The 13,141-nt window shown below is 38.8% G+C and overlaps 4 protein-coding genes across 7 annotated transcripts; 2 read left to right on the top strand and 2 right to left on the bottom strand.

Annotated features, from left to right (window-relative positions):
- Positions 1 to 8: 8 nt before the first annotated feature.
- LOC106293021 (senescence-associated protein DIN1) lies at positions 9 to 1,069 on the top strand. Of its 3 annotated transcripts, none has more exons than XM_013728698.1 (5): positions 9 to 213; positions 289 to 482; positions 569 to 639; positions 713 to 766; positions 850 to 1,054. In XM_013728698.1, the coding sequence occupies exons 2-5, from the start codon at positions 464 to 466 to the stop codon at positions 922 to 924; spliced, it is 219 nt and encodes a 72-aa protein (XP_013584152.1). In that variant the 5' UTR covers positions 9 to 213; positions 289 to 463; the 3' UTR covers positions 925 to 1,054. The 3 variants fall into 3 exon arrangements, with proteins under 3 accessions (XP_013584152.1, XP_013584160.1, XP_013584146.1); XM_013728706.1 differs by having other exon boundaries at positions 24 to 213; positions 292 to 482; positions 713 to 770; positions 850 to 1,069; XM_013728692.1 differs by having other exon boundaries at positions 24 to 213; positions 292 to 482.
- Positions 1,070 to 5,899: 4,830 nt separating this feature from the next.
- LOC106324549 lies at positions 5,900 to 6,507 on the top strand. The gene has a single exon (XM_013762503.1). It carries the CDS (start codon positions 5,995 to 5,997, stop codon positions 6,184 to 6,186), a length of 192 nt encoding a protein of 63 aa, XP_013617957.1. The 5' UTR covers positions 5,900 to 5,994; the 3' UTR covers positions 6,187 to 6,507.
- On the bottom strand, positions 6,392 to 8,377 carry LOC106324533 (serine/arginine-rich splicing factor SR45a-like). Of its 2 annotated transcripts, none has more exons than XM_013762489.1 (7): positions 8,278 to 8,377; positions 8,174 to 8,199; positions 7,741 to 7,881; positions 7,561 to 7,663; positions 7,298 to 7,447; positions 6,917 to 6,986; positions 6,392 to 6,828 (listed from the first exon to the last, which is right to left on the bottom strand). In XM_013762489.1, exons 1-7 carry the CDS (start codon positions 8,278 to 8,280, stop codon positions 6,602 to 6,604), a joined length of 720 nt encoding a protein of 239 aa, XP_013617943.1. In that variant the 5' UTR covers positions 8,281 to 8,377; the 3' UTR covers positions 6,392 to 6,601. The 2 variants fall into 2 exon arrangements, with proteins under 2 accessions (XP_013617943.1, XP_013617949.1); XM_013762495.1 differs by having other exon boundaries at positions 6,392 to 6,819.
- Positions 8,378 to 8,764: 387 nt separating this feature from the next.
- On the bottom strand, positions 8,765 to 12,821 carry LOC106310131 (phospholipase D delta). The gene is made up of 10 exons (XM_013747342.1): positions 11,767 to 12,821; positions 11,513 to 11,629; positions 11,104 to 11,298; positions 10,713 to 11,018; positions 10,562 to 10,630; positions 10,304 to 10,451; positions 9,993 to 10,141; positions 9,742 to 9,891; positions 9,435 to 9,635; positions 8,765 to 9,270 (listed from the first exon to the last, which is right to left on the bottom strand). The coding sequence occupies exons 1-10, from the start codon at positions 12,706 to 12,708 to the stop codon at positions 8,974 to 8,976; spliced, it is 2,574 nt and encodes an 857-aa protein (XP_013602796.1). The 5' UTR covers positions 12,709 to 12,821; the 3' UTR covers positions 8,765 to 8,973.
- Between the last annotated feature and the right edge of the window lie 320 nt (positions 12,822 to 13,141).

The following is a 13,141-nucleotide window of genomic DNA, read 5'->3' as shown; positions in this document are numbered from 1 at the left end:
CATAACATGCACGAGAAGTATAACTCAAAGTATCTACAAACACAAGAATAAAAAAATGGAATCTGCTTTAAACACAACCACACGAATCGGAAGCTGGTCATCGGTTATATCTCCACCTCTAGAAGTGTGTAGATCTTTCAAGTGGAAGCTATCAACGGCAACAAGGAGAGTCGTCGTCGTCGTTGCAGATCGTCAGAACTCAAACTTCCGATGGTGACCTAACGTTTTGTAATCTCTCTTAGCATTAGAGGAAATGACTTAATTTATTAAATTGTTTTTTTTTTGAAGAAGGAAAGTAACAACAGGCAGAGCAAATATTGCAGCGGAAGCAGCTAGAGTTCCAACATCAGTACCGGTGAGAGTTGCGCGTGAGCTAGCTCAAGCAGGATACAAATATCTCGACGTGAGGACACCAGACGAGTTCAGCATCGGACATCCGTCTAGTGCTATTAACGTGCCTTACATGTACAGAGTCGGATCAGGTTCATTTTCAAACCGACCTTTGGTTTCCTCTCTATAGTATAAAAAATAGTTGAAATTAACACCAAAGCTAAATAAAATGTTGCAGGAATGATCAAGAACCCGAGCTTTTTAAAGCAGGTCTCGTCCCACTTCAGGAAACACGACGAGATCATCATTGTAAGCTTATACTTTAGCAAATTTCTAGTAATAGTTATGAACACAAAATCATATTATAAATGAAATATTATAGGGTTGTGAGAGCGGGGAAAGATCTCTCATGGCTTCAACTGAACTTCTCACTGCTGTAAGTATGATTCATTTATGTGATAGTATTTGTTAAAACAGAGAAAGCGGTTTTAATGATGCCTCGTGTGTGTGTATGAACAGGGTTTCACCGGGGTTACAGACATTGCTGGAGGATACGTTGCCTGGACAGAGAATGAACTACCAGTAGAAGAGTGAAAACAAAAACAAAAACATAAACCTATCCCTTTGTAAATTGCAAATAAATAATGTATATGTTCTCAACAAAAAAAAGTGTATGTATCTAAATGGCACTACCAATTGATATAAAGTTTCACTTGGAACAAAATATCATTACCGCTCAGTGATTCGTTTCTCAAAATAACACTGTTATGAAAACGAATACAGTGAGAAAAAAAAACAGAAGTTATAAAGAGATTCCTCTCCGTTAGATACAAAAACTACACAAAGGAAGATGAGAATAGGCAACATGTTTATTTTACTTGAGCGGAGAGAATGGTAGCTCACGGAGTAGTTGCATAAGCATTTCTAAGATTTCTCCAAAATTGGGCCTTTGAGCTGGATCTTGTTGCCAGTATTGTAATAAGAATCTCCCTAGGATAGATCTCTGGATGAATGGAACAGATTGGATAATCCGTGCAGAAACGAATCCGAAGACTCAAGCTTCTCAAAGCCTGTGGATTGATGTGGGATACAAGAGAGTTGGCTCTTCTCCTGATACTCCTAGATACTCTGGTTCAGATATGACACATCAAATCAGAAAATCCTTGGGTTGCTGGATATTACACACCAGCCATGAAAGTCGATTTAGAGATTTCAATAAGAAGAGACATGTTTTAAAAATGAAAGATGGTTATCTCATTACTGATTTTCGACCAGAACATATAAGACCAGTCTAGACAAGGACTTGTACATGCACAAGGCCTTGGGAAAATAAAACAACTTAACTCCTTTGTCCCCCCCATACCTAAAGACATAAACTAAAGACAGTCTGAAAATTTAAATAAAAGACATAACATGAACTTAGATAGACTATAGGAACTTAGGTAGATTAATACTCTGGCCTTGAATCTTGATTTTCTGGACTCCTGAGAGGTACCCCCCTTTAATTCCCAGCTTGGTTTACTCGAATATCTCTCCTGGTTGGGCTGATAGATGCCTTTTCTTCAAGAAGTGTTAATCCGGATGCAGTGTAGGCGGTCGGACTTGTAATTGGCATATCTCCTAAACCATTAATCCTTTTGGTATGAAACCAATTCGCCGCGTGCTCTGGTTGAGTTGAGAATCTAGAGAAGTTGGTTTCACGGATAAACTCTTCATGGTTGCTGAGATATTCTCTTTGGACTGAACGTATGTCACTGCTGGCTCCAATGTAACTGGTCTCTGCAACTTGATGAAGGTCTGGCCCAACTACAGTTCTGAATGCTGCTTCACTGGTCAGGATCATATCAGGTTGTGTTCGGTTGAAGTCCATAGGACTGTTTGTTTGGCATACGCAACTTCCTGTAGCTGCGGCTGTGTCTTGTTTGTTTGGTTGTTGTTTGTTTTGCAAACACAGCTGCATGAGGGTCTGCCAAACGAACATTCCTCAATTATATAACAACCTTCTTTTGTCAAAAATCTTAAGCTAAATTAAAACAAAAATGATATATCAGAATATCTATCACAAAACAAAGTTAAATAATACACAAGTCTTAAATAAATTAAACAAATATTTCAATATCACATAAAAATGATAATCAAAATTATAAGTAAAGACAAACCAAGTCACTGACTAAAATATTTAATATTGTAAACGACTTCTACCATATTGATGTTCTTAAGCAAAGTTTCCATCGTTCTATCAACAGGTCGGTTCACATATACAACAACTCAGACTCATTGTACAACAAGCTCTTAAAGTATGGAGGAAAATAGAGATACTCTTTGGAGAACGCCAACAGCCGCTTCTGAGTTCTTACAAAGATACTCCCTCCGTTTCTAAATGTAAGTAGTTTTAGCAAAAAAACGTTTGTTTCACAATATAAGTAGTTTACATATTTTAATGCATATTTTTCATTTATTGGATATTGTGTGACCAATGAAATAATGTTAGGTTTTTAATAATTGGTTGAATTAATTGGTTAAATAACATATTCTTTTAAATAATAATTTTCTAAATATTCGTGCTTTTAAGCAAAACTACTTACAATTAAAAACAGAAACAGATGGAGTATTTGTTAGGGCCATATTCGTTCGGTGTGCCCAACTAGCCAACTAGAGTCTACAGGAATAAAATGAATCAGCAGAGATAGAAAACCTACACTCACTCTCAAGACTCTTAACACAAGTAAATAAAGTGGTAACATCCGCAAAGTTAAGATATAAGCTTTTAATGACGACAAGAAAAAATGTGAATGGATCCTATAACCTTATATCCATATCTCGGTTCTGTAATTAAGAATCACAAAATGTATTTGTATAAAATAATTTTATTCTTTTTCAAGAAAAAACAAGAATGGAGGAATATTCATAGCTGTCAGAGGAAGTGTTCATGCGTGGCAAAAATCAATCAAACTATCAATGATTGTTCACTGATTTTTTTTCTCCTCCAGGTACTTTATTCTCTTCCACCAGTTCATGCTTGACGTTTTTCTGCGTTCCTGACGACGCCCTTCTTTAAAACTAAAAAGCAAATTATATTAATCTCATTTACAAATTATATTAATCTCATTATTTATAATTAATTACCAAAAAAAATTATATTAATCTCATTTATATATACTTATAAATAATACAAGTAGTGCGTATTTAAAAATGAATAGTAAACGTCTCATTACATTTATCATATGGAAACATCTTATTTGATCTTCAGTTTTCTTTATCACATTACTTCTCCCATATACAAATTAACGCAAAATCATTTGTCGAAGAATTAACGAATCTACACAGAATTACTAAACTAATTAACAGAAATTAATGTTCAAAAAAAAAAATTTAACAGAAATCCATTGCTAATATACCCCTAAGAAAAAAAATACTACCGGTCAGTGAGCTTAAGCTATCATTATAATCAAAGGATGATCACGTGTAAGGAAGAGATAAGCCGTTGTCTCATCGGGTACGCTAAAACCACCTGACACGCGTTTTTGGTAGGTTGATAGAATCCTGAAAAAAAAGTTTTAACAGTTTTTTACCAAAAAAAGTTTTAACAGTAAATTAATAACGTGAAAGAGTGTATAAGAGCAGCTTCATCGGTTGGAATCTAAAAAACGTTTTTGATAAAAAAATATTGTTATTTTAATTAATTTTGCTTAATTAATTAAATTTAAATGTGAATTAAATACAAGAGCTATTTATATGTTGACAAGTGGTATGAAAAGTTTTAATACGGTTCCCATATGTTTTTAGTTTTTTTTTTTTAACACTGGTATTTTATAATGTGAAGTTTAGAAAGAACAAACTGCCTCCCTAACAACACATACCTCATTAACAGAGGATTAGAGTAACATGTTACCAAAATTAAAAGAAGAAAAAAACAGAAAATAAAGAACACCAGTAAGTGTCCAAACAAAGCATGAACAAAGGAAACATGCTAGAGGCTCGTCAACCAGTCATGGAGACTCCATTGACAGCCTCTGTTCGGATAGTGGATTAGTAGCCAGTGGGGACCCAAGTCGCAAGATAAGATTGGTAGCGATGAACCCGCGTAACGCTGATAGCAATGCTCGTAGCAACACCATTTTTATCGAGAGATATATGCTCTAAACTCTAATCATCAGATGAGCTTAGCTCCTTTCTCCGGCATGAAAGAAGGAAGCTTTATGTAGCATGTTTGCCATCAAAGATCCAAGATTAGGGGACAAACTATTAAAGCATAAACGAACTTTTCAAACAGCTTGGTTCTTCTAATATCCACAGTAGCAGCTTGAGAAGAAACCAGCTGGAGATCCGTATCTGCTCCGAAAAAATTGCGGTAGAAGCAAATCGACACAAACCGTTGCTCCATAAGGATCCGGAAATAATGACAAAACCGTCGCTCCCCCAGGAGCACAACACCTTCACTAGGTAAATCATACAGAGCTGAAGCCAAACCAATTCCACCCTGTAGCTTGAGAAAAATCAAAGCAGAGTAGCTAAACCCATGGGATCGAAGAGAACCCCTTACCCAAACCGGACTCATTCAAAAGGAGGAATAAAGCGCCGCATAGAACCGCTTCAACCATTGAAGCAAATGGAACAGGAGCGAGGTTGATTGACGACAACGAGGATCCAAAGAGACATGCCTGAGCAAAGCTTCAACAAATCCGATGGAAGAATTAACACCCTAGATCAGAGCCGGCTTAGTACTGCACCGCGCACCAGAAAGAAGATCCGGATCTGTTCAAACCAACAAACGCATCACTGGGTCTTCGACGGAAACAAACCATCACTCACCATCTCATAACCGCCGAAACACCTCAGATCGAACAGAAGAACCTACTATAAGACAGTAACTACCCTCTCACGGCACCGACGAGACTCGCCGGATGCCGGAGAGGGCCAATCGGAAATCTCTTTTTTTTTTTCTCTCAGGCGGCTGCTAGGTTCTCGATTTTGTTTTGACCGAATGTTTTTAGTTTAGAACTCTTCTCGTTCTCTTTCCTATTTTCTTTTGTGTTTTGATTTTTTTTTAATTATTAGAACCCTGTAAAAACTCTGGGACGGAGGTGTTGTAAAAATGGTATTCATTACATCATAGCTGTCAAATGTTTCCTTGCACGTAAAAAAAAAAGAAAGGTTTCCTAGCATTGTCATTGTATATGATTTATCCACGTTGACAGCCGTAACGATGTGACATCATTAATATTGACAATATGCAAGAAGAGTGCATACGAGACTTTATAGTATCTTTTAGTTATGGTATATATTTACTCAAAGACAATGATTCCTACATTAATAACCCGGTTTAAAACAACAATGATAAAGCGTAGTGTGGAATTATATAATCGCGCAAGTACAGAAGCAAAATGAACTAATGGGTTTCTAAGAGGATACGTGAAATTTTTAAAGAGAGGTTAACGACGTTTAACGTCATCGCATCATCATTGCTCCACCACTCTTCTATTTATAGTCTTTTTTATCATTTTATTTATTTTCCTCTCCACTCTTTTGGTCTCTTTCATTTGCTTCTTCTTCTCTTCCATCATTTCTCTGTTAAAAGAAAATATCGTCTCTACAGAAAAAATAAAATAAAGAAGAACATAAAAAGTGTGAAGAAGCCAAGTAAATAAGAGAAGAAGAACAAACATGGGCCAATGTTCATCGACCACAAAGATGAGGAGAAAGAGGAAAAGAGAAGAAGAAGGTTGTAGAGAATCATCATCAGTGGAAAGGAATAGAGGATGTTTAGCGATGGTGAATGAGAGGCGTTCTAGGTTCTACATCGCCAGGAGATGTGTTCTTATGTTACTTTGCTGGCACAAATACGCCAACTCTTGATTATCAATCAGGTTTTGTGTTTTTATTACAAGTAAAAATAAAACACACGTACATATAATTCGCTGTTGATAACTTTTTTGTTGTCGTCTCTGTTCATAGCTTGTGTTTTTGAGTTTTGATAGTTTCAAGCTTTACTCTTGTAACTCCACCCTTTTGTTTCAAACAATTATTTGCAAACAATCTCAAAAGTAGCATAGAGAAGATATTACATTATAAGTTTCACTTCATTGTGTTCTGCAGCATACATAAAAGAGAAAAGGCACATAAAACCATACTTGTCACACAACAGAATCTCTGTAATAATTTAAAGATGATGAACAATCACACAACCTAAACCAACAATGAAGTTTTTTGGATTACTTTGTTAAGAGAGAGAGCTACACACACAGGTCATTTCGAGCCACCACGGACGGGGTTAATACCTTCTCTCGGACCTTCTCTCTGGGCTTCTTCCATAAGGAGAGTAAGACCGATCTCTTCTAGAACTTCTTCCACCACCACGAGGCGAATACTCACGTCTTGGTGGTGACCTCCTTCCACCACCACGAGGTGAGTAGTCGCGTCTTGGTGACCTACGGTGTCCGTAATCATCACGATCATAGTGCCTCCCTCGACTGCTACGGCCATCTCGGTCTTTTTTTTTCCACAGCACGAAAAAGAAGAGTACAGAACAGTTAGTAACCTTTTCATTTGCTAAGTGCATCAATAATTTTAATAGTTGTTGACTTACCATTGTCTCTGGAGCTTTTCAAGCCAAGATAGTGGCCAGGGGTGGGAGTTCTGGGGCGCTTTCTTCGGGACTGAAGATAACACAAAGTACATAAACCTCATGTAAAAAAAACAAGATGCATCCTAGGCTGAAGAAACACTTGACTTGTACTAATAGTTGTTGTCACTTGATAATGTCCTTTGATTAGTTGATAGTTGAAGCAATATAGTTGATTAGTTGGATTTGGTAAGGATGAGTAGTATCATCTTTGATTGTTGCCAACACTAGCTTGACGCAATATTTTTTTTCTGATTAGTCAGAAAATCTCCAAGTTAAACAAAATAACTATATCAAACTTATCATATTGGTACCAAAATGAATTGAGCATGAAGTTAATGTTACCCTTTCAACAGTGATGTAACGGCCTTCAAGTACAGATTGGTTGAGATACTTGATGCAACGGTCAGCGTCTTTAACGCTATCCATCGTAACAAAGGCAAAACCACGAGACTCACGGGTGCGCGGCTCCATTACAAGAAAGCAAGACGCTACCTGTGGGCAATCAAATTAGTTAAAAAACATGATTAACGACTGTAAGCTAAAAGACAAAACAGATTAATGAGGAAGGAAGGAGAAACAGGGTTTTAGATATATGGTTATATCACCTTGCCTTCCTTGGAGAAATGAGCTTCGAGATCCTTGTCAGTGACTCTTGTGGATAGGCCAGTCACATAGAGAGTGGTACCAGGGTTTTCAACTTCAGACCTCCTGTTCACCAAAAAGCATTAGAAACCACCAATGACAATGCAGACAGAGATGGAGAAAAGAAGGCTAGAGCAGCTAACCTTCCACGGTTTCTTGATGGAGATATAGGCCTTGGCAAAGATCTTGACCTTGACCTTGACCTAGCCCTCGGCACGGATCTAGACCTGGACCTGGACCTGGAAAGGGACCGTTCTTTTCGAGGTGAAGGAGACCGTGAATCTCTGTTTCAGAAACCAGGCAAAAAAAAGTATTACAGAACATGTGTTTTGTTGTCTGTACAAAACCTCAGTAAAGACATGTTACTTTGACACACCTAACATGACAAGGCATCGACAACATATGATTCAAGTACAGAGAATCTTTAACAGGTCAACACTCGCAAGTCTATTCATCAGATTCGAATTCTTAACCAAGTGTTAAATGAAATTCAACATTTTAGAAATAGTTTGTAGTTTTACAGCTATGAACAACGCGAATATATTAAGAAAAAAAAAATATTTGAATCTCTCTAACCTTTCTTCGTGACGGCGAGAATCAGCCTGCAAAAACGAAACAAGTACCTCAAATTTCGTCAGATATATCAAACTACGAAGAAGAAGTGTGTACTGTAAGCTTACCATTGCGGGAGAAGCAGGTAGACAAGTCTCAGGTTGCGATCGAGATTGAGATAATTAGGGTTTTTACTGTAAACTCCAGTTCCTTTCCTTGTCTTTTAGATTCATTATTATTCTTAAAATTTTTATATTACATTAGTAATTGCATGTGGCAAGCCTCACGTTTCTTATGGTGTATTCCGTAACCAATCCGGTTTGTTATTTATTTTATTTTTTTTTGGCTCTAGCGCATTCTTCCACTCGGTTTGGTTTAATTATCGTTACACTTGATTGAATGATAAACAGAATCGAACAAGAACCTCTATTTTTGTTTTTTTTTCCAAATTGAAATTCATTCCTAGGATAGTTTAATACTGGCAGATAAAAATATCTCCAGAACCAAGAGCCCAAAGAACATGCACTTAGAAGCGGATAACAATAATCTGGATAAATTGATGCTACCCTCGGCACGACATAAGAACCAAACACTTGTAGTTACATTCATTTGAAATTATATTACAGTTTTATTATTAATTGAGAAAAATAAGAAACACAGAGAGCATCCTTACGTAACTGAGATTTGCCTCCATAGTCCACACACACTACTTTTTTGACGACAAATCACAAAAGAATTAAACAAAACAACACAGTTAAATGTACACAAATCACACAACACTCTCAGCTTCTTTTTTCTTCAGGATCGAAACGAACAATGTTACATTACGTGGTTAGAGTATCAGGGAGGGCCATGGAATGAGCTCCGATGATCTTGCCACCAACATCTGGGAAGCTGTCGTAATCTGGAAGTGAGCTCACTTTACCATCACTGTCTACTTGTAGAGGATATTTAATCAAGTGACCTTGCAGCTCCGAGAATTTAGTATTTGTGAACTTTTTCCAGTTTCCTTCAGCGATTTCGTTCACGTTCTTGACGCATTCTAGATCAGAAGGCTCCACGAACTCATCTGCGGTTTTGCCTAAGTGCTCTGCCCATAGTGACATTCTGTATCCATACACCTGTGGATAGAGAGATATCAACGCACCTGTAAGTTAAATTCAAGTTTCTATACTTGATTACTTTACAACGAGCATAAACACAACGTCTCTAGCATATCTGAAGCTAACTTTTGAGGTTTTGTTAAGGTATATATGATGATGATGATGATAGGAAGAAGGCAAACCTGGCCACGTGGGTGTCTTCCCTTGTTAGTCCATGTATGATGGGGTTGATATGCACCCATGGCTATTTCTGTATCTTTCGTGCCGGCCATTGATCTTTGGTTGATATTAGCAGATCCCATGAGTACATACTCATCATCTACTATCATCCCCTTCGCGTGCACATAGATCATAAAACGCTGGAACTTATACGAATCCGATACCTGAAAACGCAGTCAAAAAGATCATAAGTACTTTTGATCCACTGATTACTACAGGAAAGTGTATATATATGACTCCTCTTCTCTATGAATGATATGAATATTATACCGCACTGCCATTTGTGGCTGGCATATTCTCTGGAAGTTGCTCTCGTTTACCAAGGCAGTAAAAGTTAAGGTAATCGAGAGGATGAGCATCTGACTGCACTGCTTTCAGTTCTCGTACTATGACATCATACATCATCTGCATAGTTTGGCTCTGCAAACAAGATGGTTTTTAGCAAAAAATGTTAGTTTCTCTTGTAAAGAATTGGAAGAAACTACATTATAATATCAGTGCTAAAAGTCTTGAAGTAATACCTGCCAATACAGAATTTCTTGCACAGGTCCAGACTTTGGGTCCCCCTCAGGCCACAATGGTATAACGACATATACAGCAAATCTTTCTTTAGCTCTGATTTTACTAACAATCTTTAGTGCCAACTCCATTGGAATAAGATTGTCAGCTCCTGCTCATTCAAAAGAGAGGGAACATTCACTTCATTCACTTTTGTATACACAGGAGAAGGAGAATCCATCCCAGATGTTGAGAACTATGCTAGAATACAGCCTATTCTAAGTGAGCATTTTAGTTCCTAGTCTAAGAACTTTCTTCAAAGATCAAGACGTACCTGCATCTTTATAATTAGGCCAAGCATAAGACGAACCAAGGAAATACTGATTCTCGATGTATATGAAATGCTGAGCAGATCTGATTGTCTGGATGTATGCAGTCTGGATGCTTTTATCTACTACAAGACGCTTGGCACATTCCAGATTCTGCAGTCAAAAAGAAATTTTCAAAACTTAGTACACAATGTGGCGACAATAACTATTGTATTGTCAAGGAACATTAGTAATAATAATAGCAACTAAGTTGATCTACTAACTTGTGCCTCAGCCTCGTCTTCATATTTCGGAAATCCTTTCACGGATCCTGAGTCGATAGAACGGAATACCTGGAAGTCAAATGGTTGAATCAAATCGCCATAACAATTCATTACATGATAAAGTATTGTTTGGAAAGACATTTGTGAATACCTGAGCATGCCAATTCTCAGGATCATCTTCTTTGGAAACATAAACAACTGGATCGTCCTCCGGGACAATTGAGGTACCATCCTTCAGAAACTTAAACACTGGACTTAGAATCCATGATATACGTCCTATCCGGATCAATGCATCATCTTGCCAGTGAGTTTTTCCCTTTAGACGCAAGCTAAACTCCTTCCATCGGGTCGCTTTTCTCCACCGCTGCTCAAAGTTTATGAGAACATCATACGCCGCAGGGCCGTCTAGCCTACAGTGCAAATCGTGCCACGGTTGCCTTGGAGCCTTGGTAGCAGCCTGAGGAAGTTAAGCAGAAAACGAATCCAAATCAGGAGTCAGTACGGTTAAAAACGACCAGCCAATAATTACATACTGTACTCACTGGAAATGTAGGATTGTGAAAATCATCCTTGAATACAGTGTCAAGATCGTGTAGTATCCGGTGGTCAGGTGTGTCGTAGCGGCCGTCACAAAGATCAATACCTCCAATGAAAGCTGTGATCTTGCGATTGTTACCAACAGCCTGAGTATCTACAAGAACACACTTCTGATGGTGCGTGAAGAGAGTGCCAACAACCTGACAATTAAAACGAAGAATCAAACCTGAGAGAGATTAAAGGAAAGTCCATGAAAAGAACATGTACATACGATAGCCAACACTAACTAGATTCAGTGCATTTCCAAGAACATCTCTTATAATTGACCGCAAACATACATATTCACTAATCCTATCTTTGCAATTAGCATCACTAAACTATCATGAACATATATACTGAAGAGCTAGGACTTGCCTGTTGTTTAAACAAACCAAGCTTACTACTAGCATAACGAGGTGACAACACACATATCACAGAAGAATGCTTGAAAAACTTCCTAGTCTCTTCATCATGCGTCCCCATAACTCCAGGCTGCAACACAAAAAATGCCATACAACATACTTAACATAGGTAAATCACCAATTGCGTCATCATATAATCTCTAATTCTATTAGATACGACGATTAACATAGCCTATCGAAACATAAATGATATAGCCTAACACTCACCGTGCTAATCCCAAACTTATCATGAGAAGTCTTATCATCCCACACAAGCAGCAAAACTCGAACACCTTCTTCGGATTTATACTTCAGCAACTCCCCAAGCGTCAAATCACCACCTCTCGGTAACTTCCTCGTAGGCTCCCTAACAAGCCTCACCTTGTGGAACACCGACCACCCCACGATGTAAATCATATGGTGCGCCTCGGAGACGGCGTAACAAATATCCTCCCAGCACTTGCCGTGCTTGTAAACCTTCCCGTTATCCAATCCAACCTCCGGCAACGTCCCGTCCATCACGTGAGCGTCTTGGTAAAGTCTCACCTTGCTCCCTTTCCTCACGGGGAAGTAAGTCCGTTTCACGCCTCTCCGATCCGGATCCCCGGCGATTCCGCTACGGTACGTCTCGATCTGGTGGAACGGGGTGAACTTCATGTCGACGTAGAGAGCCGTCTCCTTCTTCGGCGGTTTCCCCGACGCGCCGAGGACGGGGAACCACCCGGAGATCCGCTGCCCCGAGGCGATCTGGTGTACGGGGATCTTCGCCGTGCCGATGATCTGCGCGCCGAAGACGTCGTCGTCCTTGACCTGGAACTCGAGGTGAGGCATCGGATGCGCGACGGAGATGTTGAAGTGCTCGTCCCAGAGAGGATCCTGAGAGTTTTTCAAGACGCGCGTGCGAGCGAGAGTCGCTTGAGGGACGACGACGGTTACGTAGGGATCGCTGGTGATGACCTTGCGGTGGCCGCGGATGTTGCGATCGCCGCCGTCTCTGTTTCTTGGATCTTCGTCGACTTCCGGAGGTTTGGCGCATGAGTTGCAAGCGGTGAAGCAGCGGCGCATGCGATCGGAGAATAAGTCCATGTTAGGTAACCTCCTCGCCTGAACGATTTTGAGATCGAGGTCGCCGTGGAGAAGCATCACGTCGTCGGATACTTTCTCCGCCATGGCTAACAATAAACCGAGAGCCCTAACGAATAAGGGCTCGGTTTGTTGTTGCTGCTGCGGAAACACAGAGATGAATTTGAATTTTCTTTTTTTGATTAATTATTATTAATAATAATAGTATTTGTTATTTTTAGGTGATGATGATATGAGGGAGAAGAAGGAAAGGGACGGAGGAAGAAGAAGAAGGGACACGTGGACGCACGACGTGACGGGAGTTGTTTACCTCCGTGTAGATCTGTTGAGAGAGTTTGTTGCACACCTTCTGCATTTTTGGCTTCTTTCAAAGACAAATCTCTAAAATAGCATATTTCTAAGTTTATATCACAAAAATAGCACTCTAAAATTAAAATGACTAAAATAGCACATTTCTAAGTTTATCTTTTGAAAATTTTAATTTTTTTATTTTTCAAAATTTAAAATCTTATCCTCAAAA

The sequence above is a fragment of the Brassica oleracea genome, chromosome C1 (assembly GCF_000695525.1).
Source record: "Brassica oleracea var. oleracea cultivar TO1000 chromosome C1, BOL, whole genome shotgun sequence".
In the NCBI taxonomy this organism is placed as follows: Eukaryota; Viridiplantae; Streptophyta; class Magnoliopsida; order Brassicales; family Brassicaceae; genus Brassica; species Brassica oleracea.
Note: the sequence above shows the minus strand (reverse complement) of the source record. Positions and strands in the feature narration are given on the sequence as shown.